The 27831-nt window shown below is 46.5% G+C and overlaps 1 protein-coding gene across 15 annotated transcripts; it reads right to left on the reverse strand.

Moving 5' to 3' along the window:
* Positions 1 to 537: 537 nt before the first annotated feature.
* On the reverse strand, positions 538 to 26491 carry LOC119387740 (tropomyosin). Of its 15 annotated transcripts, none has more exons than XR_005182551.1 (10): positions 26241 to 26491; positions 22377 to 22502; positions 15813 to 15946; positions 14156 to 14273; positions 11126 to 11196; positions 9671 to 9746; positions 8571 to 8633; positions 6954 to 7023; positions 6103 to 6242; positions 538 to 1428 (listed from the first exon to the last, which is right to left on the reverse strand). XR_005182551.1 is itself a non-coding variant. In XM_037655239.1 (9 exons), the coding sequence occupies exons 1-9, from the start codon at positions 26352 to 26354 to the stop codon at positions 1346 to 1348; spliced, it is 855 nt and encodes a 284-aa protein (XP_037511167.1). In that variant the 5' UTR covers positions 26355 to 26491; the 3' UTR covers positions 538 to 1345. The 15 variants fall into 15 exon arrangements, 9 of the variants coding, with proteins under 9 accessions (XP_037511167.1, XP_037511165.1, XP_049269634.1 ...); XR_007415456.1 differs by lacking the exon at positions 8571 to 8633 and adding an exon at positions 8734 to 8796; XR_005182549.2 differs by lacking the exon at positions 11126 to 11196 and adding an exon at positions 11435 to 11505 and having other exon boundaries at positions 26241 to 26490.
* Positions 26492 to 27831: the final 1340 nt, after the last annotated feature.

Here is a 27831-nt window from a genome sequence, read left to right on the forward strand (position 1 = left end):
CTTAAATGCATTTATATATGTCGTACCTCGTTCTGTGCCCCATCTCTCTTCAACAATATTCCCTTGAAAAGTATCACACATTGCTATGACATTTTTGACACAGACAGCCAAGAGCTGCAGGTAGCAAAGCTGCGCTTATGTCATCTGCTATGTGTTCCTACAAAACCTCACGAACTGAAACAAGCTTTAGGTTATTTAAATACCTTGCATTGGGTCTGCTCATTTGTTTCGTTACTGACAGAGCTCATAAATATAAATAATGTAAACTACAGGCACTGGGTATAGTAAATTCTCATATGTGCTGGCAGAAAGAATATGACTGGTAACAGCAACTGGTCAATGAAACTGTGCCACAAAGTTTCGAGGCTCCTACTAAGCAATGAAGAAAGGGCTATTGCCTTGCACTTTATATATTTTTCTGGCCTTTATGTCTGTTGTGTTTACTGCTATTTGCGAAGTCACAATTTCTTACTTCATGCTTGCACAGTGCCAGAGGCAAGAGAACAACAACAAAGAAGACACCACTTTTTGCCAGAGCACCTTTAAATATGGATTTCTTTTATTACCAGATATATTGGCATACAAATTGCTTGGCAGTTTTGGTTTTTATCAATCAACCTCGTTTGCTCTAGAAATGGCTGGCGTGCCCAAAATGCAGGCAATGCTACGAAGGCATCCAGTCATGTCTAGAGTACAGCGTGTCAAAAAAACACTTTCCTCGAATTCCTAGGCGCAAAAAACTTAACACTCTCTGCTTTCCCATCCCAATTAAAAAAAAAAAAAAACAAGCATGGGAGCACTCGGTACACATCCTTTCATCTGCAGGAAAACAAGATGTAAAATACTTACAACCTTGCCAAAATTAAAGGAAAAAAAAAAGGTGTGTGGGGGGGGGGGGGGAAGAAATGCATAGAGCTGAAGAAAAAAAAATATAAGAAGAGCGCTAGTTCTTCTGTGTCTGTATGTGTGGTTGGTGTCTCGAACAACAGTCAATGAAACGAAAGGCGAGAGGGGAGAGGCACTGTCTATTCGTGACGTAACAAGAGTACAGGGGACAAAAGAAGAAAAACTGTGGCTCCTTCCCAAACCTTCCAGTCCAACAATGCAATGAGACAAGGGCCGTCGGCGAATGCAACGGTGTCTCGGGCCAATTCGGGTGGACAAGGTGGCGGGTTACAACAGGCCCCTCTCTCCCCGTCTCCCGATCTCTGGTTGGGCAAAAGGCATTTTTCTTTGTCCCCCTGCTGTCCTAGCCTAACCCCCCAACGACGACGACGAAGTGAGAGTGATACGTTGGCAGAGCAGCGGTAGAAACAACGGCGGCGCCAGTCCCTTTGCGTGGAGCTTAGTAGCCAGTGAGTTCGGAGAAGGTCTGATCCAGCTCGTCCGAGATGGCCTTGTACTTCTCCTTCTCCTGGACAAGCTCGTCTGTGAGGGGGGCAGGGGGTGTGTGAGCATGGTAACGAAACAATGAGATCGTAGCCAGTGGAGAGGCTGAGTGCATCAGTTTTCCTGTAGTAGGTCTTACCGAAGGTTATTTGCATGCACTAAACCTGTGAATACGTGTTGTGCACATTAAGGTTCCCATACTCCATTTCATGCCTGCTGGCTGGCACTGAAACGAACGCTACGGAGACTCGCTTGCAACTAAAAGATAGCATATCGCGTATGAAAGTAGAGGTGTGTATCATGTCATTTGAAGTAACGCATCTCTAACTTTGTCATAAAATATAAGACTGATTACATGAAAGGCACTGACGATCTTAACATATTTACCAACGAATGAGTGAAGCCACTCGTCTCTTATTTCCAGAAGTAGCAACACACTGATTGTCTAGCGACCAAAATATAGCGGTGCATAACATACTGGAAGTCCAAATTCGCACAAATATGTAATTTGATGTAACCTTGCATCCACAACCTGCACTTTATTACATAAGGTACAGCTACTGTCAGATGTGTGGAGCAATAATTCTATGAACGCATTACTTGCATAGCTCTTACATGCAAGCATGAAATGGAGTATTCGTTACTACAGCTTGCACCTTAGCACAGAAGGAAGAAAGAAGAGAGAACAATTGTGGAATCCTATGGAATTAATTTTTTATTGCTCAAAAGAGGTCACGCTAACCTAATGATAGGCAGGGACATATTCTGCAGAAGTGAACTGCTTGCAACACTCATGCTTCACGTTAAAGTGATCAATAAAACTGGAAGAGAAAGATTAGCTGCTCTCATAGCTACTTCGGTTCATAATGGCAATATTAAAAAACCTCCATCGACTTTTCACTATTAAATAATACAGGAGAGTGAAGGCAGTACAATCTCTAAGCTGAATTACCCGCAATTCAATAATGCTTCCCAGAGATTCCCAGGCTAATTTCATCATGTAACACTTGATGTGTTCCTCTACAATGGTGTCAAAAGGAGCAATGCTTAGCAAGCAAATTCCTTGCAGTAGGAATCGCTGGGAAGGACTGCTGAACCAAAGTGGCTTTTAACACTTGATTGCCTTCCATATGGAACATCCAATAGGTGCAAGTCCTCACATAAAGGTTAAAGTATGTGTAGTACAGATTATGTTCAATATTTTGCAGTCCACTTCACATTTAACTACATTCTAAACTGCATAATTAAGACAATGGTATGGGAAAAGACTGAAGAAGAAATGCGCAACGAGGTGCGAGCTGCGAGTGCACCTAAGGTACGCCCGCTCAGCATAAAACAGAACTGCATTGCAAATGTTTGCAATAAAAATCAATCTTGAATACACGTTTCCACATGCCATGCAACTTACTGAGGTTAATAATAGGGTACGCATACAACATGACAAGTACAACTAACACATCATTGTATTACAGTTGACAATAGCAAATTTCACAAATGTTCATGTCGCATGCAGTTAACTGACCAAACTTACAGGTGCCTTGCTAAAACGAAAACGGAAATGTAGCAAGCGATGTGGAATGGTGTATTGCAGGCTTCTACTACCATTTCTTTGAATGACACTATATAATGCCACATCAGGCACTTTGGTTTGCAAAAACATTGCACAAGATCCTAGAGATTTTTGGAGAGAGAAACAGCAAGGCACCTTAATGCAGCACAAATGCTGCAGCCCCCCCTCCCCCCCAATCTGTTCCAGTTAGCTCCGTATCCCAAGCATTGTTAATCACCGCAAACCTTAACACAGCAAAATGCAACCACCTGACATCAGCGCCACACGTGCACAGCACCACCAGCCACCACAACAGCAGACATCCCTCCATTGTCCAGCCACACTATTGTTAACTATTATACTGCAGTGACTGTGAATAAAATCAGTCCACCGGCACAGACCACTGGGAAAATTAATTTAGTTCTCTTGATGACTGCATTTCAACTGCTGTAAGTGATGGTGTGCAAATGACCACACAGGGAACTACACATATTTATTTGAAGTGACTGGTGATCACTTTAACACTAAGAGGCCAACCAATAACACAGTATCATCGTTCACATTGCACCTCACAATGCTAAAGAACTTCGAAGGGAATGGAATGTGTAAAGCCTAGTATCAATGCCTGTCAATGATATTTTGGCAGCCTGGTAGCTACAAATTACATTCAATACGTGGTCTTGCACTTATTATAATTGTGAAAAGCATGTAGCACCCGTGACCCTTTACATCACACGTTACATCCATACTTTCATTTACTAAACCACAACTTGATAACTTACTCCGTAATGCATCTTCAACTGTCTTGCCACAAGAGGTACAGTGAAATCTCGGTATAACGAACTTCAGGGGACCGCGGAAAAATGTTCGTTATTCTGAAAGGTCGTTATAGTGAAAGCCCAAAAATTTACCATAACAATAGAATTTCAGTAACGCAAACGTCCTACCTTTGCAACGGTACGTCCTTGAACTCGTTTCTCACAACAATGCACACGTGAACGTCAGACAAGGCACGTTTATTTGAAATAGTCCGTGATCGTTTTTTTGACGGGTGCAGCACAAACTCTGCGTCACGAACGATTCTAGACCGTCCGCATTTTTATCCGCCGCTTCGGTCGCTGTTCCGCTTTTTTCTATGAATATGCGGAGTTTCCTCAAGTAGTCCAACGCATCTGTGGCCGACACGGACTCGTCGCGATCTTCGAGTGCTACCGTGACATCGTCGTCCATGTCATCGCTGCAATCCTTTAAGGCCCAACTGCATGCACGCGAGTTTTGAGCGACGGCCGACAGGATTTGCTGTCGCGGAGGGCCATCCATCGCCGTCGCAGGGGTGCAATCGCGAAACGATGCTATTTCCGATTCCACACGGCTGGCTGATCGCGCTGATAACGCGGACGGACCGTCGTTCTGACCACTGGCCAAGCGCGAAAAGCACGAAAGGCATTGGAATCTGAAATAGAATCGTTCCGCGATAGCATCCCAGGTTTCTGGAAAGCCAGAAAACATCGCTTGTCGCCCGTAAGTGAGCATGACGATATCCAACAACATGGCAGCATCTCTGACCCTTGCTTCGGTTGCAATTTGCTCGTGATGCTTCCAATCGGCGCGTACTTCAAGGAATGCAAGTTATAGACTACCTTATTTACAGCCCCATCTCACGCGGAGAGCGAGGCAGCGGCTGTATTTTGTCGTTATTTATGATCGACGGTTCGTTTTGATGTTTCGGTGGTAGCTTGCTGCATTGGTGGTAGCTTGCTGCAATGTCAACATCGTCGTCGTGTGAGGTAGCCCTTCTCCCTGCGAAGCAACGATGTGAGGCGCTGCGGCTTTTCTTAAACGTTCTATGACAGCAAGAGGAAACGTTGTCGAGATGCGCCTCGTGGACTAACCCCAACATAACGCAGTTTGCAAAGTGCGACGTAGCGTAGGCAGCGTACGCTTCCGGGCGCCCCATGGGATCACAGCAGATACTACTGCCGCGGTTAAACATAAGATTGCGAAAAAAGGAAGTCCCGAAACGCTTTTATGGCATCTTTATCTCAAACAAGACAATAATAAATTTGGCATGTTGTCATTCATCTACTCTGTAATTCTTTTTCGTAATTTGCCTGCGTGCGCGCAATAGTTTTCAATCGAGCAGCGCGACGGAGCCCGTTTGTCGCAGTCGCCTTCGCTCGAAAGTCGCGTGCTATGCATGCGGTTGGGCCTTTAGATGCGTTGTCGCCTCCGCAACGAAGGGAAAAAAAAAAAAGTTCTCCGCCCGCGTCTTTCTCCTCCCGTGCCCTCTCAGGTTTTAGCGGGAGGGCGTCCGCTCTTCGCGTTGCGTCGTCTGCTACCTTACAGCTCCGACTGCCATGACCGATACACTGAAATCTAAGAATCTTCGCATTTCGGGATATAAGTTCGTAGTACTGAGGTGTTGTTAAGATTACACAGGAATTTAATAACGATCGTTATTCTGAAATGTTCGTTATTCTGAAGTTCGTAGTAGTGAAATATTTTTACATTGAAACTATAAGCAGTCGGCACGGGATTTCTTAAAAGTTCGTTAATTTGAAATGTTCGTTAATGTGGTGTTCGTTGTAACGAGATTTGACTGTACCATGAAAGCTGCTATCATAACAGTGCCTCATCACTTCTTGCTTTGCTTTCAAATGCATGTATAATACCTAACTGCGAAATCTTTCTATGCACCAAGCAAGTTGGTTGCCTACTAAAGGCCTTGTTTCAGGAGCAGTCTTGACCAGTTGCCAGCACAGTAGCCTAGGCTCCTCCAAAGCATCTATAGCAATAGCCTCTGACAGGGAGTAAACTGTTCTGTAGAATAGACATTGGATACTTTTTGTGTGACTTCATTAAACTGACATCCGACTATATATTGTATACAGCCTGAAATATAAATTCTGGGGGCAGTATGTTGTAGACAAATACCAATGCAGGTGTGTCATCCAACGATTGCTCTACAACAGCCACACAGGGCTACTTGCCAGAAGTTTGCCACTCTACTCTTGCAACGGTCCGAGCTTTATTCAAGCAGCGAATGCTGCAGCGGTGACTAAGTAACAGCGTACTGTGCATAATGGTGCTGCTAACTACACACTCAAGGTGCTAAGGGTTCAGGGGGAGACGGTTGGGAGGGGGGGGGTTGCGGTTAGTCACACCTGGACAGAGGGGGGAAGAAAGCAGTGGCAGGCAGAGTGGGGCGCCGTAGAGCCCGGTCACATGGACTGCAGGTCCTTCAGGGTGGTCTCCACCTCTTCCTGGAGCATGTGGTTCTTCTCGCGCTCCACAAGCAGCTCGTCTGTGTGCCAACAGAAGCTCCTGCTCAACAATGGCTCTCCTGACACCCTTGTGATCCCCAACTGTTGGTGCTACGACGGTTTTCTCACCCGCAAGGTGAGCCTTTCCCCCATCAAAGCGCTACGCAATGATTGAAGGCAGAGGAGTACTCGGGTTTTCGCAGCAGAAGGTTTCCCGGCGGGTACTACACATGATGTGCAAGCAGAAAATCTAGTCACCATGACAACGCAATCCTACGGCTGCTTGATCAAAGTTTTATTTGACTGCACGTGGCAGTGTGGACGCCTACATTAGCCACTGACCAACACTGTGCAAACAGGTTGTTGCATTATAAAGTAAATACATACTAATCCCAATATTTGCCCCATATAAAATAATGACAATTTAAGAAACGATTTCTAAATAGTTAGGCTACGACAAACAAGCTTCACTAGCTGATGTTGATGTTTTCCCCCCAAGACGGTTACCCATTACAATATGTCTAACGACACATTCCAACATTGCATAGCCTGTACGAGTAGCTTAACCGTTTATGCTTGCACATTCGGCTATATTTACAAAGAGTGCTCTGAAATACCGTCCCGTATTGCTGTACTTTCATGCGTTAATCACTGTGCATGCATTGACAGAAACCACTGCAAACCAAATTAATTAGATTGCATGCCAACTCGAAAAGAAAGTGACTGCATGCAATCCTCGGACGAGCACTTACCTTCCAGTCTGTCCACTTCCTTCTGCAGCTTCTGCACTGACCTCTCGGCAAACTCAGCCCGGGCCTCAGCCTGTAGGTGGCGGACACAATCACTGAGCACTCCATGCAAGATGTTTGCAATGTCACATGAAGCATGAACTGGTCTTGAGACCGTGCATGTAGAAAATAATTTCCGAGAAATGACAAATTTTGCCTCCCTATTTATCATTTCTTTTTTAGATACAAAGAAGCGCTAAAAAAAATGCGGACATTTGTCAGCCTCTTGTATTAAGATCATGAAAGTATTCACTAATAAAAATTGACAAATTTCGCCACTGGGAACAGCTGTGTATGCGAAGCATTTTACCGATCAGAGCAGTGTTGATGTCTACACTAAGGGGTAAAGCACAAGGAAACGTGGTGAACTAAACCAACATTAGCTCATGCTATTATTATGCGGATAAACGCAGCATGCTTCAAGCTCATACACTTTATATGCTAGTTTTTACGCCTTACTCTGCATCACTAGGGGCTTTCCCTCCATGTTACCTCGGAGAACGGTTTTTCTGGTGATAAAAAATTTTGTGGTTCAAAGAAATCTCAGTTTACTTTCCACAAAATGCTTCGCATTAATAGAGACACTTATAATGCATTTATGCATTAATGTGGTGCCAAAAGAGGCAAATGAACAGGTAGTCATGTTTAAAAACCATTACATTCACATTAAGCTGTGACGTAGAGTTTTGGCAGCCCGTAACTGCTCCATCAAACTGAAAAGCTTAGGTGACATTTTACAGTCCTTATAGGTACAACGAGAACAAGGTTACTCGCATTATGTGCCCTAGACTGTTTGCTCTTGTACTACAGACACAGCATTCAACACAAACACACCACAGGAATCCTTTTGGGAAATGAGAGAACAATGACAAGTGAAGTATGACAAACAAAAACTGAAACACGTGGACACTCAGAGTGAGTCTTGGGACAAGGGAAGACGGTACGTGCGACGAAAAGACACGATGAGCGCTGGAGATCCCTCAGTGCTCACCCCCATCTTTTGTTTCAGTTCCCGTTCCTAGTTCCCTCGGGCCAGTCCGAAGACGCGTACTAAATCCATGCACCAACAACACTTCTATGTTAACAATGTAATGGCAATGCTACGACGGAGGACCACAGCAAGCACTGCTGCTAATACAACTACAAAAAGCAAGTTCAGTAACAGCGGCACAACAAGGTATGACACACGCTCCTGTGCAAAAGGAGCCCACTCCAGGGCTGCGCAGGTAACAAAATCACAGGGGTATTCTAGTACCGTTAGTAAGTGGATCCTAAAAAAGAAAACGCATAGTTAGTCCGTGACTCGATACACTAAGGTGCTAATGAGAATGGTAAGGATTTTAAACGGCAGGTGACTAAGTTCGGACGCAAGAATCGGTGACGCCAGCTATAAAGGGGTAACACGAGGGCTGCCATTCAGTCCTACAGGGGGAAGAATAGGTAGAAGTATCGAGCAAGACGAAGGAAGTGCGCGAGAATAACAAATGAGTAACTACAGGCATTCGCGATGGCAAAGGGGCTTGGGTTGGGGTGGGGGGGAAGGTGTCAATCGCTCATGGGGCAGGCTAGCAGTAAGCGTACCTCTTGCAGCCTATTGGTCATCTGCCGGATTTGCATCTCGTACGTCTCCTCCTTTTGCAGGGCCTAAACCGTCCGTCCCAGCACCCAGCGGCAACACGAGAACGAAGAGAGAGAGACACACACACGCAGCAAAGTTAGAACGCAAAAAAGGGGCACACTTTACCTCCTTCAGTTTGGCAGTCATTGTGCTGATCTGAAGCGCATATGCCTCCTCACGCTGCTGGGCCTGTGGTTCACGACACCCCGCCCCGAATCCCGAAAGACAGAGATTGCAGGATTAGAGGCGATAACGAGAGATGATGTTTTTTAAAAAGAAAAAATATATATATGTATAGAAAGAGAAGCCAAGAATTGCTTGGGGTGACAGGCGTCAACCACCACAAGAAGAAAAGGCGCTCACACTTCCAGGATTTCACGCTCGCTGCAATGTCTGCCAGCTGAAGACTGGTGCAAAAAAGCAGTAAGCAAGAGTGGTGAATCCAAGGCCCAGTGGCTTTTTCAAATGCAAGCTAAACGCAGCCAAGTACTAGCTTGTTCTACAGAACATAGGCCATGAAAACAGGCACCAAAATTTTGGGCCACATATTGCGAAGATTCTTCTCCATACTATTTTGTGTCCCTATTTGATTACTGAGCTCTCAGTGCGATCAACAATACTAGAATCAACGAAAAAGAATCCTTAAAAAATTTTCATATCTGCATGTGGGTGTGCAATACATTAAGGTGCCATGACACCCATATAACATTAAGCAACTAACTACAGAAGCCAACTAATATCACAGTTTGCTGCTAGCGAGCAAAAATCAGAATATAACAATCAAAAAGCACAAACTTCAAAGCATTGGTGGCAATCTTAACAGGGAATGAAAGATATTTCTACCGTATATACGACCATGCTAATCGGTTCACGAAAGGTCAGGTAGATAAACTGAACTATTACAATGTGATAAACTGCAAAGAGTGCTACCATTTCCCCATAATACAGACAAGCAAGAGTCTTGCGTTACCAGACACGAGTAAATAACTGCCTTTTGTTAAAGAGCAAGACAAAACAAGACTTCTGCTCATCCTTGACCAAATTCGTGACAACGGCCCATTACCTTCTCTTCGCTAACTTCCAGGGACTTCAGGTTGTTGCCGACGACGCGCAGCTCTTCCTCAAGCTCCACAATTTTGCTGCACAAAAGAGGTGTACAATGAGGTGTCCAACAGTTGTAAAACATGACCGGTATGCAAATGAATCGAAAGGTGGTAAGACTAGAGCGTCCCGCTTAAAATCCCCAAGAGAATCACTAAGTAATGCTGTAGGCATCAAAACTACCGTCTCCTTCTTGCCTGTTTTTGTAACCATTCAGCTGTACTCCATTTTACACGTGAAAGGCGGTGCTACGGAAAATGTGCAAGAGGTGCGGAGACAAATCTCACTGTTTTGTAGTGAGAATGAACATTCCTTTCGATTGAAGACATCAAGGCCACTTGGTACCAATGAAAAGCCACGATTATCTGCAAGGCTAAAAAATTTTTGCTCAGGGGAACGCTCAATAACGCCACATAATAAATAACAGCACTGGCTCAAAAGCAACGCATCTCAATTAAACTCTCTGTTACAGCTGTGTGGGCCCCCATAAGTTTGGTGACCATAGTTCTCGATGACCCCTGTAACTACAACTGTAACATCTGCAATGCTTTGCAAATGCACCTTGGTTGTTAAGTACTTCGAATTTCTTCTTACAGTAACCAAGGTCACAGCTATTTTGGCCGGTAAAAGTGCATCACAACTCGATAAGTTACAAAAATTAGAACATGCAAAGAAGAAAAGTCAGTAATACACACAGCAAAAAGTTAGGAAAAGTTCTTGACACATGCACACACCTCCTCAAGAAGAGGCAAAAACAAGACCAAACCCCTATTACATTATATGGCAGCTCTGACTGAATACCTTTCACCCTTCTCAGACAGGCAAGTGAAAGCCTTAGATACTACCATCACTGAGATTGAACGCCACATAATATGTGCTGCAGGGGTGCAAGTACATGCGAGTGCGGTGTTACACCAGTATCACATTATAGTAATTGAGTTTGACCACCATAATGACAGTCACTATAACGAAAGCTTCAATATAAGTTAACTTACTCTCCCTGTTTTAAGCAATAACGCATATTTGAAGGCAAGTAAAGGGCTACTATTGGTCCATAAATAGGCATATAAAACAGGAGGTCAGCTGCATTGAACCAAAATATGTTTAATTTGACCCCAATGATGCACTGCACTTGCTCAGAAAGATTTAGTCTAATCATCAGCGCATATTGAGATAACCGTACATATGAGATAGATGCGCACACTTAAAGTTAAGCTTAACGTGAGTGCCCTCCCACTGTGTTGCTATCCTCAATAACGGCAGCAAGACTGAATGCATGCGAGGCAAGTGCAATAACAAACTCTTCAACAACAAGAGCATCCAAAAACGTGGCTACAACTAATACAGTCTCAATAACACGCACAGTTAATGGAGGACCAGGTTAGAATAATAAGGGATGTGCGGCACACAGCCTCACCTCTCGCCCGTGGAGGCCCTCTCCTCAGCCCTTTCCAGGTCAGCCTCCAGAAGGGCGATGCGGCGCGCCATCTTTGCATGCCACCACACACATTGCACATGCGTTGTTGTGTTGCGCGACGGCAGGGGGCGGTCATTGGGCAAGACGGGGTCGGGTGGCGGACGGGATGGGGAAGAGCAGACACACGGCAGTGTTGTGAGTGGCAGAGCGAGGTACATGTAATACCACACGCGCGAGGCACTCTCACGACAAGTCGAGCACACGCACACTCTAGTCAGACACACGATGAGGTCGTGCGGAACCACTTACGTCTCACCAGTCTCTGCACGCTCCTCAGCGCGTTCGAGGTCGGCCTCAACCATGGCCAACTTGCGAGCCACCTGGGGTGCGGCGACACACACGAAGTATTTAGTCTGGGTTGACGCCGTAATGTTCTGCTACCTACTGCAACCGCTGCTTTGATGTGCAGAATGGTGCTCCGTCTTAGCCACCAGCACTCCCCATTATTACTACTAATCCCGTGACGAACAATTCCAGTTGATAAAGTTCAGTTTTAGCGGAAAAAGGTGCGTAGTAAAAGAAAGTACTGGCAATAGTTTTTTAGGTAAAGAAGCGGTTCTTCAAAACAACTATGAAATCAGAGTAAAAGGAATGTACGGACTTTGTCAGATTTCTAGCTGCCACTTTGTACAGCATAATGCATAATTTTCGTAATGTCAAGTTATGCACAATGATAGGAAGATTTACAGACAGTTAAGTATGTCTGGTGTAGATTTATTAAAATTTAGATTAATTTCCCCCTGTCTTATGTGAAATCACAAGCAAGTGAACACGTTCAAATAGAGTATTATGCAAAAAATTACCTACAATTACTCAAGATGCGTACTTTCACCATGCAGGCACACGGTCAATTTGGCATGGTTAAGGACACACGCATGCAGTTTTCCACGAAAATGGATTCAAACCTGCAGCAAGTGTAACAGTAAATGCTCTCTTTTTTTAAAGCTATATTGAACTAGGCAAACCAATAACTACTACGGAATCACCTTCAGCAAATGCAGACATCAAAAGCCACTGCTCGAAACAATGCAGTTTAAATCACAACTTTTAACACAGAGGGACGTGCAGAGTTAGTGGACGTAAGTGCATTGGCAAAACCAAGCGAAGGCAAACATTTATCCCAGTGATGATTAGTCCAAGTATGTTTTCTTGACGCTCACAACTGTTCAAAAACACTCCTGCACAAGTAACAGTAAAAAAGAAAAATAAAGAAAATAAAAGAATGCAACAGCCTAAATAGGCTGCAATACTTGAGAGTTTAAATGCCATACCTATTCCATGTTAAGTTGTTTGCTTGACAATAATCCGTGGCAAATACAAGCTGCAGCAAATAGTTGCATATACACATTAATCCACTTGCTCAGGTATTGGTGATCAATAACCAAATAGTCAGCAAAAGCTTGCTGAAGAAAAGGTTGTTCTTACGTCTTCCACTCACACATAAGAAAAGGGTATCTATCTACTCACATTAAACAGCCTATTAAAGGGCCCCTCACCAGGTTTGACAATTTTGAGCTGACGAGCGCAATCCATGCACTAGGCGTTCACCATTACGTCTGCAAAAATTTGCAACGCTACGCGCCGCGTAAATGGGTCAAATTTCAAGCTGAACGCTGCTTGCCCTTCTTCTCGCGTCCACGCGCCCAGAGAATGAGGGGATGACGTGCATGAGAGAATGGCCCTACGTAGATGGTAGTGCTGTGACGTCGCTCCTCTACGTAGACGAGTGTACTCTGACGTCGCCAACAGTAGCACGTGACACTGCGATAATTATTTGACACGACGCGTAGTTTTTGTAATTTGTTGCTTGAATGGATGAATAAAATTTGAGAGCAATAATAAAACACACAAACGGAATGTGTGCGTTTTCTTTTTTTAATTTTTACTGGGAATCGCAGCGAGATTCGAGACTAATCTACCTCCGTTTTGCACGCGTTCGTGTTCTCGCGCTTTGCGCATCGTGCAGACGCCACCCTTTACAACGAAACTAATTTTCTACTGCGTTCGAGCACTCATTAGGCTCATTTATCCTCCCGCGTCTAACTATGTTCATGCAGCACACCGCTAGTCTCGCGTCCGTACAAATGTTGCAGCTTTCGTGCTCAGTAATAGGTTGAAAGCCAAGTGATCGGCGAGGGCGCATTCGGCATAACTTGCACAGATGAAGCGCAAAGAACGCCGCCACAACACCGCTCGCGTCTCGGGGGCTCGGGCTGGTTCGGGCGCATCATGCGCTCGTGACATTCTGTGCGTATGACGTGTTCATGCGTATGCATTATGTGATCCTTCCGCTCGCATGCCGAAGAGGGCAGGGAAGGGATTTGGCTTGCGAAGGCTACGCGGGGCGAGCGGCGAGGGTTTGCAGCTCGCCTCCTCGCATCATGGTTTCGCGCCGCTACAAATTATTGTTTTTCTCAGCTTCTAACCGACCGATTAGAAAAATTCTTGCGGCATAATGCTCTTTATTGGGCTCGCAACAACTTGCAATGTGTAACTAAAATTCGTTAGGTCACCTGGTGAGGGGCCCTTTAAAGCAGCCACTCAAACTGCATTCTCATCAAAGAGCAGAGTGAACAGAAAATCACAGACATTGCGGTTTGGTCTACATCTACCGAGAGGGCTTGCTTGCAGAGGTCTAATTTGAAAACGGCTCGCTGACAAAGAGTGACGCAAAAGACCATGCACCTAAACGAGGCACTACAACAGTCCCAGCGAAACAGTCGACTAAGTAACGGGTGCGGACCCACACACACCATGTTACTAGTGCATCGCTGAGTGCGGCAAACTCGGAACAAGAGTGAACGTGGCTCTGTTAGGGGGTGCAGCCGAAAGGTTGCATGGGGAGGACACACTTTGACGCACAACACACATGGGAGCCCAGGTCACAGGGAGCAGCAGCAAAGGGCGGCGTGTGGAGAAGCACACGGCATGCCTCCAAGACGCTTTCCATTCTCTCCAGAGCCAAGTCACCTCATCGTATTTCCTGTCGGCATCCTCAGCCATCGTGCGCGCTTCCTTGAGCTGCCCCTCGAGACCGTCCATGCGCTCTTCGTCGGTGATGCTCCTGTGCTCCAGCATTTTGCGCATGCTGTTCGCGAGGACAGAGAGAGAAAGAAAAAAGGCGGCGCGGTCAGCTGCAGCCGGCCTTAGTGGCTCACCTCTTCATATTTTTTGTCAGATTCCTCAGCTATGAGGCGTGCCTGGCCCAGCTGGTTCTCAAGCAGTGTGATCCGGTCATCTTCCATGTTGGTGCGGTTCTCCAGTGCCTTGCGGATGCTTGATGAGCAAAGTAATGTGTGTTTGAGAGCAGCAGAAGCATTAGAGGCTGTGAACACTGGTGCGAAATTTTCCTCGACTGAAGGTTAAGCTTGTGCGTGACTCAAGCGGTGCACTACCTGGCAGGAAGGCTACCTTTTCCAGACGCTATAGAGCCTTTCAGCAAAGATCTTTCGCAAAAATGTGATTAATTAGCTAAGAAGTGTGTTAGCTGCACTACTAGTGAGCGACTAGTTCGACAACTGTGTATGTGTTCCTGTATAACAAAATACTCTACATATGCTAGTTTCATACGTGGCGAAGAGAAAGTGCGGAAATACATAAAGATAACCCAAGCTCATTCCAGGAAATCCCAGACACAGAAGCAAAGCTAGGTCCTTACAAGTCATGCATGTCTTGGGAACATATGACGTGTACAAATAGAAGCGCAGGCACTGTGTGACAAGTTTGTACTTATCAAAAAATTATTCATTCAATGCATCAAGAAAAATGCAATACTGTAACACATTTCTAGTTGAATCAAGACGCTCTACTGCAACAAGCTCAAAGCAATGTACCTGAGCTTCACAATAAGTCTAGAATTTTTCAATCCACAACTGCGGTGTCCTTGGAAATCATTTATCCCAACATTCTCACTCACTTAGCTCGTTATCTCTTTAGTCTGTTCTTCCGAACTTCATTTATTTCTCTGTAGAAATGCTTTCATATCGGCACAGTTCCCTGGACACCCCTACACCTCAAATCTTGTACTCAACTGGGGGCAGCTCTTCAGCAGCCAGAAATAATGCATGGATCAGGAGCTAGAGATGCCATGCCCATTTTGCTCAAACCTTGTGTTTTAACTGCTTTGACAATAGGTAATCGCTAGGAAATTGAAAACATGCCTCCCTCCAAGTTACGGCAGTTTGGGGGATTAGTTATTCATGCCCCTTATCTCTAGATTTGGCTAGGTTTTATGGCAAGTTTTTACACTCGTACTTTCAAAATGCCAAAAAATGAAAAGTAGGACTGTTTGACTTCAGATTCGGAGTGACAGTGAAACCTTTACAGATCATTAACTGCCTCGTGTAACAAACGCTCCCATCCTATACAAGTGTACGAAGCTATGAAAAGCAGAAATATTCAAATATATGCCATTGTCGACTTAAGTTCACAACATAAGCTGACTAAATGATGAGATATCCATCCAACAAGATGCTACCCTGCATTAATAAAATTAGAAGCAGTACAAACGCCTTGCAAGTTGGCAAGCGGGGAAACAACTTTCCCTTTCCACTCGCTATTTTCCAAGCTGCCCAGTTCTTCAACACACTCAAAGGTAAAAAAAAGTGATAGTGCTGCTTTAAGGTACCGTTCGCTTTCGTCAGCCGCCTGGGAGGCCTCTTCCAGTTTCTGGGTGGCAATCTTGAGTCGTTCCTCAGAGCGTTCCAGGTCCTCCTCCAGCAGCTGGATGCGTCGGTTGTGGGCAGCAACCTCAGCCTCAGCCTGCGCACAACACACAAATTGGGCTTAGCAACCAATTGGTAAAGGCATGCAGGATGATTTCCAATGCTGAAGACTCATGAAGTCTATAAACGGTGGATTTGCTACAGGCCAGATACCTTCACGGAAGAGGAAAATAAAAATTCATTTGCCTCTCTTTCAGCAAAAAATATTAGATTTGTCTGAATTCACAATTATGTTAGAGAGTGGGCCTTGGTAAAAACACGCTGGACTCTTTATGCAAGAAAAGTCACTGTTAGTAATTGTGGACAACAAAATCAGCATTTTCCAGTGTAGCGAAAGTCTGTCAAGGAAAGTTTTGCTGCGGCTTTTATAGCTTGCTCACAAAATTTTTGAAGTTTTGTATCTTCAGATTCGTCAATACAAGCTTCTCTCATGTAATAGAACATAAGAGTTGCTTTGGTGTGGCCACGTTTCAAAAATAATGACAGCGCATCCATGTAGGATTCCTTTAGTCCATTGTCTACATACGAAAGTCAATGTTTGCTGTTTAGTGAGGAAGCATCTATCACGAAATTAATGTGTTGTGGCAACTCTGATTCCAGTGGTACAAAACCTTTTTCGAGGCAATTTCATGGCTGAATACCAGCTGAGAAGTATGTGATTGCAAATGCAATGACACACAGCTTGTGTGACAGCTTTAACCTGCTAGTCAAATTTTAAGGTTGCTATGATAGTACTACTGCTCGAAATTCATAAAGCAGCACCATGACATGAGCTTAAATGCACCCCTGCCAGAATGGAAGCACTTCATTCACTCAACATTATCAATGTTTTGTGAATAAATCGTCATGTAGGAGATTGTGAACAAGGCTCCCGTTCTGGGTGCCGAAACGACAGTACATTGTTTTTTCCTCTTGTGGACGGAGTCCTCGTCTTTTACTGAATGATTCGCTCCGACCAGACGTGTGTCCGTCAGAGCCTTGATTTCAGGTGATTATATGTTGCACAATAGATAATAAGTTTTCACAGAGGAACTATTTCTTCAGTTAAAAAGAAACTGACATCTCTGACAACAGAAAACTGACTAGTAAATTAGGCGACTAGAGCCCGAAAGGTGGCTTTGTGTATTGTTGTCAAGTGTGAAGAAAAGAAACGCTACACTTCAAGCAAAAGCTCTTGGTAGATACTAGCAAATTTGCAACAAACGAGCAATGAGGGCTGATGAAGGTTGAACAGTAGTAACGAAAGCAATCTCCGATGTATTATAGCTTTACTGACGAGTGTGTTTCTTTTTATTTTCTCATAAAATGCAGCTGTCTGTACTTTCCATAATTACACTTTCATAACAAATAATCCGAAAAAGGATGACATTCATATTTGTGAATAAAACTGCAGTTGATAAGCCATATCAACAAGCCTGGCTGCTTACGACCCAAAATGCACACCTTTAGTGTTGCACATGAATATACTCGGCGACATTACTCTGAACAAGAAGAATGAGTATTCCGACCCCAAAGGAAAGAATGAAACGCATGCTACTGTGCTTTCACAGACGACATTGTTGCTTGCTTTAGTTACTGAGCTAGCAAGTGTCCCTGAGAAGGGAGGCGTGGTCCTTCAACATTTACACATCCGACAGGGACAGAACGAGTGAAACAAGTCAATTTGATAAAGGAAAACGAAACTGCAGTTGTATGGCTGTTTTACAAAGTGTCACACGTTCTAGTAGCACTACAGTAGTAGTAGGGTTCGACATTTAACGCGTAGAGGGGGCAGCTAACTACGGGATCCGTACAACGGGCGGTGCCAACAATCGAAGTCGGGCATCACGCCTGGGGCCGTGCCGCGCCACAAAAGCTAAACAAACGATCAGGTAGAGCTGACACCGGGATCTAGCGACGGTTGCATAGCGCACCTACTACTACAGCGGACATAAATTTCACTTGCGACAAGTACGGCACGGAAACGCACACGTGCGTACACTGGGTAGTCGTTCGGTGCTAAATAACGAGCGACAACGAAATGCGCTCTACTCGTAGCTAACCGCGAGATCACCGACGGGCGGCACGGCAGCTTTCAATGATTCTATGCGCTATTGAAACCCACACTTCCGCGCAGAGCAATGACACGAGATCGCCAACTGGCGTTCAGGACACACATGTGCGGGCCTATGGTCGGGAGCGCTAAAAACCGGCCGGCCAGAAATTCCGGGTCGAACACACGCCGTAAAAACCAGCTCAGGAGCACTACGGTGTGGAAGGGGGGTGGGGGGTTGTGCTGGGAGTGGGAGGTGAAGAGCCGGCCACGGCGGGCCACCGCCGGTAGCCAATGGGTATTCGATGCTATCGGAACGCTTTAATTTTCCCGACATTTTTTTTTTCTCTCGCAAGCGCAATGTAGCGCTCCTCCAAGGTCGATCAGACTCGAATACCGCACCGGATGCCGAGCTGGGAGCGGCGCTAGCACACAAAACAAACCGAAGGAGCTGTATACGAAGCGCAAACACTACTCCAAGCTGCGACACGCGCCGAAACACGCGAAGTTTAGGTATTACTACGTGCCCGGAATCGTGGTATGCGAGGTGTCCGCAAGTGCGAAAGGGAAAAGAATAACACACAACCGCAACAAGACCGGGACCGTTTGCGTAATGTGGGTTGAAAACTCGGTCCATATAAGGTTTCGGAAAAGTATAAATAAAGCTGCATCGCGCGAACACATCTACTAATGAACTCCCCAACCATAGATCGAACCGTGCGGAGGCCTACGGATCCGAAACACACGAACCCCCAAGCACCGTAAAGTCTGTACAATGCAAACTTGGCCACTCACTTCTTCACGACGCCGGATTTCGTCCATCACTCGCGATTGCGCATCCTCTGCTTGCTCTTTTGCGGTTTCCAGTTCGTCTTTCATGGCCCGCATTTTTTTCTTGAGTACTTCTAGCAACGTTCCCTGCTGGACGGCGCTCATCTTGACGGCTAAAGTTCAAACACCGAAATACTGACAACTGGGTGGGGAAACACACCCGCTACAAGCCTAACGTGGACGAAGTCGCCGAGCGGCGCATGAACACAAGGTCGTGATGGGCGAGGCCGTGGGAGTACAGCGGTCGCGCGGACGCGCGCGCGCGCGAAGTATAGTTACCTAACATAGAAGTTATCTTAGTCACAATTATGCCTCCTGAATCACGGAAACGGCCGAAAGCGGCAATGCCGGCGTACTGGCTTCACTAGCAGTGGCTTTTGTAGTATGTTATCGCGCTCGTAACACCACATGTAAAAACAAAACTCCTACGTACGTGTTTTCGAAGCGAGCGGCACGAATGCGCGCGCGCGTGCTCTCCCGTGACATTTTCAGGTTACCTAGCGGCGGGCTTTTAAATTTGATTCCTGGAATGTATTTCAGAAACTGTCTTAGGCATTTTCGCATAAGATCTTGTGGCGACACAATGAACTCCAACTGTCCTTCGCTGAAAAGTGGTCTTGATATGCATAAGCGCTAACAACTGTTTTCGTCTGTCGGTTCAGAATTTAATTTAAACGCGCTTTTTCTTTTCAGTCGCATTTCTGTCAATTTATTTGCTCACTTATTTGCTGGTCTGCAGTTCCAAGCAAATGACGTATAACCGAGCAGTGGTTCAGTTGCGTTCGCATTGCTTTCTTTTCAGTGTCATTTAGTTCACCTGTAGGGAGCAATACACCGCCCGACTTTTTTTTTAGTCACGACTGATTGATGCCACTCGAAACATCCGAGGCTTTAAAGTTGTAAAGCGCCGAAGCAACCAAAATGTCCCAGGTGCTTTGGGAAATACCAATACGTAAATACCAATACGTAATTCCAAAACTCTCTAATAACGATCATGACTATCACCATCATATTTTTGTAGCCACCTTAGGGAGCGTGACCATTTCAATTGGAAGGGTGGAGGGGGGTTCGGACCCTACTTTCGTGCGTGTATTTGTGTAAAGGTTTCCGAGAGGGTTTTAACCCCCCCCCCCCCCTCCCTCCCTCCCTTAATTTACAAATGCCGCATAAACGTATCAGTATGCCACTTTAAGTGCTACATGTATGTACGATTCGGTAAGCGAACCACAAGGCTAATTTGATGAGCGCTCTTATGTTGACGCCTTGTAGTACGCGCTCTCTGATATTCGAATTGCAAATTGCCAACGGAAGTTTTGCAACGCGGGTGCCACCGCTGATACGCGACAGTGACTCGGTCCCGTCTTACGAGTCACCACCACTGTTCCGTATACGTAGGTGTCCCGCAGCGAAGCATTTGCATCTCGTTATAGCAACGTCCTCCGGGTTGACTTTACTGTGGTTTACGGGCGCGATGTCTGACAATCTCTGTCCAATTAGGCGCTGTGATCACAGGTTGCTGTCGGTAAGTGATCACAGGTTGCTGTCGGTAAACTTGCCAACGAAATTATTGCCGTGAAGGAAATGCATGGTGCACTGGCTGGCACAGTAGTAGTAGTAGATCATTGAAACTGTGGCGCACACTTACACAGGACTGAAGGGTATTGGCCAAGAACTGGATTTCTGGCTTGGTACCACGTACATTACAGCTTTTATTTCGTTGACAGCATACACGTGTACGAGTGTATATATATATATATATATATATATATATATATATATATATATATATATATATATATATATATATATATATATATATATATATATATATATATATATATATTTGTAGTCTAAACACTGATGCTAGGTGTGCCGACTGTAAGTTAAACTGCATTCTATTAAGCGGTGCCCCAGTTTGCGTTGTTCAGCAGCTGTTAACTAAGCGACATACTGAATCGTATCTTCAGCTGGTGATAGCAACTTCGGCGCCGGTCTCGATCAAAGCCACCAGCTAGGACGCTTTCGAGAAAAAAATAAGTAGAAGAAAGGTCTGCCAGCCGAACGTTCCAGTCAGGCTGCCGCCACGCTAGCAGGAGCTTTCAGCGCAGCACTGCAGCCCTTTCTTTTTTCCCCGGTTATTTTTGTTTTGTCCTGTCGAATTTTTTTCTTTTCCTTCGCGCGCGCGAAGCAGCTTCTGTAGATGGCCCTATTAGCCCCGATGCCGAAAACGAGGAACCGAAGCGAGTCCTTATCGTCTCATCGCAAGACACCGCACAGGTTTCGCAGTTGCCACTGCAGAAGTCCGCCGCGCGTCTAGCGTGGCGTCGCGCTTGACGCCGCCGCACGCGACCGAGCGCCTGCCTCAGCGGGGTCCACGTTATTTCTCTGCGGCCACGCGCCCAACTTTACGCCGAGTGTCGGTCGGTGTCGTTTTTCGGCGTGAAAGGGGCGCCCTTGTGCTCCGCAGCTCACTTCGGAAGAGAGCGGCCGCGGGCTCGCGAGGAGAACTGGGTTAGCGACGCTTTCTCTGCAGTTTCAGGGACGCGGCGTCCGAGACTCAACGGAGCGCTCGCCCGTCGCCGCTGTGGAATGCATGCAAATGGCGCGACGGACATTCCTCCGAGGGAAGCCATGCCTCCCACCAAGGCGCCTTGCAATGTCAACGCGCAATGCAAGGTGGAGTTAAGAGGAGGTTGCCTCATCGGCCCTCTCCTGAATAATAGGACTCGCGCTTGCACTGGCGGACACTGAGCCTGCAGCTGAAGAGGATTATTCATCGGTGTCGTATCAACTTCCCACTCCGCTTATCAGACGCCTCGGCGTTCCATTGTGCCTCGCACGGTCGATGCGTTTGCGTTGCAGAAACGCGTGTGCGTACTATAAATGTAGCCGATCTGTCGCTAATGTACGACTTGTCAGCATAGGCGTGCGCAGGGTTCCCCATTAGGGGGGGCAAAAGTTCTTCGCAGCGCCCCCCACCCTACTAAGTCAATGTATGGGGCAGATTTTGCGCCCCCCCCCCTTTTTTAGGTGACCAAAAGGGTCAATGTACGGGGCAGATTTTGCGGCCCCCTCTTAGGTGATTAGGGGGGGCGGCCGCCCCCCCCGCCCCCCCCCCCCCCTGTGCGCACGCCTATGCTTGTCAGCAAGGTATGTTCGGTCGAATGGCAACAGGGTGCGGTAATTTTGTTAAAAATAGTGTGAGGGTCAGCGAGGCGGTCGCGTTTAAAGTTAAACACGGCAATGCTACAGTGGCTTCAAGCTCACTTCCACGGGGAACGTCTGCTTTCACAATAGCCCTTAGCTGTCTCAATAAAAGCCCCGAAAGTCCAAAGCGTATACGAACAGACAAAGATGCGTTCACCCGATCCCTTGGTTTTCGCACTGATCAGTCGTCCGTCGCGTGCGCTTTTCAGGCGCATTAGTCGTGTATACTGCACCTGCTAGCCACGTACTTCCGAGATACCACTAGCTGTTTGCGATGACGTTATTATTGCCAAGTCGTTTGCTTACAGTGTACAACTGTTAAAGTTTTAAATGCACGGGACGTCCAGCGTCATCGCAGGTGACGGCAGTTCGCTGGGGTTTAGTGCATTATACTCACGGCCTGCAGAGCCTTGTCCTTCTCCTCCAGCTTGCTGTTGGCCTGGGACAGCTGCTCCTGCACCTGGTCAAGCTCATTCTCGATCTGCTGGATCTTCTTCTGAAGGCTGCGCACTTCCTCTTCAGCCTGCGAGGGAACAACGGGACGTCCAACGCACACGGTTAGCGGAAAGCACTTCCACGAGGAACTCGCCATGTTTTTCTTTTTTAGCGTCTACATTACGTTTTGCGAGCGTCGAGTTTCGTTGCACTCTCCTCTCCCGGTGCCCCCACGTGCACGCTTACCACAACTGCCAGCGCGCGCACTCACGTGCGGTTAGAACGCTACCGTGCTTTTGTGGTACAAAGCTATACCTGCGGTCAAAGCTGAAAATGCGTTCGTAAGTTCTTTCGTTGCCAAGGCAACGTGCTGGCTGCCATGTTTTCCGCGCCTTTGGCGAGCTATGGCTTGCGCATCCTCAGCTACATATGTAGGTAAAAGACCCGAGAAAGCCTCGGGGTTTTTGCGTTTGTGCGATTAGCGGCGAAACTGCGATATCAACGAAAAATGCTGGAGAAAAGTTATGAAACAGCGAGATGTGTCTGCCATGAAGTTCTGATACTAGATAAATTGTTTTTCTCAGCAGACTGTTTGGTCAACTGGAAGCGCACACGCTCAGCGCTATCCGCAAAGGTCCGGCTGCATTAGAGTCTTTTAGCAAGTTACGGAAATACGGTACGCAAATACGGTAAGGCAGTACGGCAGCGTTTCTCCTTTCCCGCTGGTTGTGCCAACGTTACTAGTTTGTTCTAGTAACGTTGGGTTGTGCTGTGGCCGCTCAACGACCGGGAAAGGAGGAGCGGTACCGTACTGCCTTACCGTATTTGCGTACCGTATTTCCGTAACTTGCTAAAAGACTATTAAAATACCACGGCTGATTAAAAGTCATTTACGCAGACACATATGCTGCGGCCTTCGAGGTGATTTTTCTGGTTTAAACAATTACGTTATGCTTTCAATTCTCGACGCTGGTTGTGACCACAGTAATTTTATCATTTCTTTCTTTCTTTCTTTCTTTCTTTCTTTCTTTCTTTCTTTCTTTCTTTCTTTCTTTCTTTCTTTCTTTCTTTCTTTCTTTCTTTCTTTCTTTCTTTCTTTCTTTCTTTCTTTCTTTCTTTCTTATTATTATTTTGTCCGTAATCAAGTGACTTGCATCAGCAAAATCTGAATGACGCGCACGGAATGAAACAATGCGCATATCTTTCGCTTCTTTAGCCAGTCTTTTCTTCCTTTCTAAACTGATGACAGGTCCGATTCGCCTTGCGGTCATTTATTATCGAGATAGAAAACTTAAGAATCAAATGAGAAGTGATATCCGTTTGTGCGAGCACTTCATGATGTTTAACAACGCTTACAAAACACTGGGCGTGAGGTACACCGCATGGGCAGTACCCCGCGTTAACTTTTACCACTTGTGGTTCTTTAAAAATTCAGGTACACAGGTACCATTGCATCCAGTTTCCGTTACATTATTATCAGTAGCAGAATGTCGTAACTGTAACGAGCTGCCACGATGAGCGTGGTCTCTTATTAAAGTTAAATTTGGCGGCAGTATACATTATTGTCGTTCATTACTCAATCAGTACTAACTCGACCATGTTTTCCACAAAGCTGTCATGCATTGTACAATAATGTGGACAATCACTCTTAAAAATTTTACGCACCCTTAAGGGCGTTTTGTTGTCCTACTGGTAACACCGTTTCCTTTACGGCTATAACTTGTCTAATCCATCATGAAATTGAGCTCTGGCGAAATAGGAAATGAGAAAAAGGGTCGTTAAATATGTAGTAATTGTGACACCATGGTGCGCACGCATATTTCTGACAAAATAGTTTGGCGACCATAGCTGTGAACATTTAATGATTTGCTCTTTCCTTGTCATCTGCTGCAGCTATTGTAAGTTTTACTTGCGATGAAAAGTCGGCAAACAAAAAAACTGTAGTCGTTCCCACGTAAGATTTCGTCTTGCCCCTAACAGGCGAGGATCTTAACATGCATGGAACAACGAGACACCCTTCATACTCCCCGAAAGGCGTTAGTTTTACAGTGCATCGGTATTAACACAGTATAATAGAAATGAGGAAGTATAAGCGAGATCTCTGAGACGTGCGAATTCCAGAAACTGTGTATCTCCTGTATCTAATGCGGAATTCAAGGTTGGCCCTTTCGTATGTTGTCTGCACGCAGTCATCCTTGCTGAGACCTTCCGTTTTACAAAGCGATAAAGGTCCCAAAATTACATTTGTCTTGCCTTGGGCGTACAACACTGTACTGTCCTCAATAAATAAATAAATAAAATAAAAGACAGTACAAGAACACACAGTGCGATATCTGCTTGTTATTTTCAATGGTAAACGCAGCATGCACTTTTTGTATGCCTGTGGCATGTATGTATTCGCATAACACAATAACAAACAACACGTTCTTTTTTCTTTTGTGCTTCGAAGAATCTTTCTGCAAATCATGAAAAGCAAAACAGAAAGTGAAATAAAGCAAGAAAATAAACCAAACAAGAACTAGCAAGCTGCAATCGCACCCGCGTGCACCGGTGCCCATGGAGGTCTTTTTTTGTTTTGATTTCAAATGGTAACGAAATGTCTTAAGAGCAAAGGAAAGGTGACTGTCATCGAACAACAGCGGCAGCACCTCTAATGAAGGAGCTGCGAGACACCACGAAATATATTCGCGTCAACTATTACGTAACGCAAGTGTTTTCATCTAAACACGTCTATCTGTGGACTATGTTTCCAAAAGCGAAAGTGCAGACAGCCGGCGGAAATTTCTTTGCGCCGAGGTTGGGAGAAAGATCAGCAAGTTCGGGTTTCTGGCCCGATGACCGACCGAATCGGAAATCCACAAGCGCCTCGGTCAGGAACGCCGACTCGTTTGACGTCACATCCGGCGCGCGCTGCACGACGGGGGAACCCGAAAAGGTATTTGCCGGGACGCGTGCCCATGTTTAGGTCCGCCGGCGCCAGATTTAGAAGGTCCGAAATAGATCTGTGGGAGAAGCGGAGCGCCGGGACGCCCCGTCTTGGCCCTCCTGTCTCTATCTGCCACTTTAGGTCCGACCAACAGGGCTCGTTTAGTGCCAGAGCCCCGAACCGTGGGCCTAAACGTCTAATGTTCGGGATAATTATACCTCTGTCTATTTTATGTTCGTTTTCTTTTTCAACTCGGGAGCATCGGTTGCACGCTGCCTCCATACAGCCGTTGATGGTTAGGACTATAATGCCAGCCATATTACATTTGTTTTTTGTCGTACTCAACCGACAAGAACAATACCTCTCCGCCCCAGGCTGTATTTTTAACGTTAGGCGTCGGTCGACCGGAGACTAGACTGCCTTACGTCACGAGCGTGTTATGGTGGTATACGAGCGAAGGGGTACATTAATAAATGATTGATTTTTTATGTGACCTGTAAGTATTGGCACAAAAGTAAAGGTTAAGCGTTATGCTGGTGATCAGAGGACAGCATCGGTAGCGTACGGGGACTCTGACATTCTGCGTATCACGATACGTTATTCTGAGCTCATGCTTATTCGCACATCTGGCTAACGAAGAATGACGGGACGGCACAGGGGGGCGTTCACGGTGAAATCCGCTATTGGCGAAGCACGCGCGAGCGGACTACGCATGCGAACTTCTCGTCCGGCTGCCTCGATCCCGACCGCGCGAAGAAGGAGGGGATGACATGTCGGCACTTTCGCTTCTACCAGAAACCCTCACCGATGCACACAGGTCAGTCTGCACAGCGTAAGCTCTTAAGGAACACGGTCTTCGCGGTTTCGCACACTCAACGCACTGCAGCAGTCACTGCGTACCTTCTCGGCGCGCAGAGCGGCCTCCCTGGACTGCTGTTCCGCGGTCTCAGCCCTGTCGACCGCATTATCCTTCTCCAGCTTCATCGCCTGCATCTTCTTCTTGATGGCCTCCATTTTGGCTGGTGTTCGTTGGACTTCGGCTCGCTGAGAACTGAACGGTCTGGGGAGCTTGGACCACTCGTTGAGAACGCCCTGGGACGACTGGAGTCTGGACGCCGGGGGAAGATAGTTCCTCGGGGTCTCTCTCCCGGGGCTGCCGCTAGCGCCCCCCGGCGCCGGCCGCCCACGTCACGCGGTTCGAGTTTCCTGCCCCTCGGCCTCCTCGGCTGGCCGTGCCAAATATGGCACGCGGCTGGGGCCGAGACGGAATGTGCCTTTTGCTGGCCGCCTCCTGTGGACTGTGCATGCTGTTGCTGATGCTGCTGCTGCTCGCAACACATACACACACCTCTCGCGGTCCGCGCAACGTCGCTGCCACCACCGGTCGACAACCGCCCGTCCCGCCCCCGCGCCACGCGTAACCTTGTCCTCTCGCCGCGTCATGGCATCAACGACCGACCGACCGACCGACCTACCGCGGTGTAACAGCTTTCCACCAAACCTTCACGCGATGTCGCGGACAGGTAACGGCGGATAGCTGCTGGCTACTATACTTTGCCCGACGCCCCTTCTTAGTCCTCTTTCTCGCTGTCCTTCAGGAGCATTATTTTGCCGCATGCTCTGTTTCAGTGGTTGCGATATCGGTCTGGTTCTCGTATATGGATTTCCAGAAGTGCGAAGGCGAGTTTCGTATTCACACTGGCTGGATTTTTTAAATTTCTCCAATAGGTGTCGGACACAGGATTCGTTCACTGCCAGGCCGGGATGACTAACTGGACAGTCTCAGCATTTTTTTTTTTTTTTGTGCAGTCACCGGCCCTCGATGCCCGTCGATACACTTCGCAGCTACACTGGACAGACTTCGTTCGAGTTCTTATCTCTAGCTTTTGATCGAGTACCATGTTCCTTCTCTATTATGAATAGCAGATTCTCTTGCAGCCAACATTGGTCCAACCTTAACCCAGAGTGCAACTCGTTATTGTTTCGGCCCCTATGCGTTTGATTTTCACGATATTCAATCACTACAGTGTCAATATCGTTTTGAGCGGACACCTGTCGATCTTTCAAAACCTCTCGCCTTGTTAGATCTTTATTTTGGTGCGGATAATTGCAAGATCCCTCAGTTCCGGTTGAAACCAAACCTATATCCAAAACCGGGTCACGCTTCTTGTCGATCTTTAGCATGACGCATTGGCAGCCAAGTCGTCTCCCGTGGAATCGGGTCATAACCCTGGCCAAGGCTCAATTCCCCGCAGGTATGGGGCGCGCGCGTGATTCATCGGGCAACCGAAGAAATAACCGCGGCCTTCGCCTCCATTCGCTTCTTCGTCTGCGTTGCGATAGAACAGAGTGCGAAGTGTTCGTGCTCGCAATGCAAGCGTCGCTCATTGCTTCCGCGGCGATGATTTCTATGCGAAGGAGGGTGGGCGGATGGTTGGTGGTTACCGTGACGTCAGCGTACAGTTATGCGCTTCGGCGTTGCAGATAACCG

The sequence above is a fragment of the Rhipicephalus sanguineus genome, chromosome 3 (assembly GCF_013339695.2).
Source record: "Rhipicephalus sanguineus isolate Rsan-2018 chromosome 3, BIME_Rsan_1.4, whole genome shotgun sequence".
In the NCBI taxonomy this organism is placed as follows: domain Eukaryota; kingdom Metazoa; phylum Arthropoda; class Arachnida; order Ixodida; family Ixodidae; genus Rhipicephalus; species Rhipicephalus sanguineus.

Excerpts from the sequence above, each read along its gene's own strand:
- LOC119387740 (XM_037655239.1), bottom strand. The coding sequence starts at position 26,354 with ATGGAGGCCATCAAGAAGAAGATGCAGGCGATGAAGCTGGAGAAGGAT. Across the intron at positions 14,462-15,812 it reads GCGGCTGACGAAAGCGAACG|CATCCGCAAGGCACTGGAGA; the intron begins GTACCTTAAAGC and ends TTGCTCATCAAG. Across the intron at positions 1,429-6,953 it reads GGAAGTGGACAGACTGGAAG|ACGAGCTTGTCCAGGAGAAG; the intron begins GTAAGTGCTCGT and ends CCCCCCTCACAG.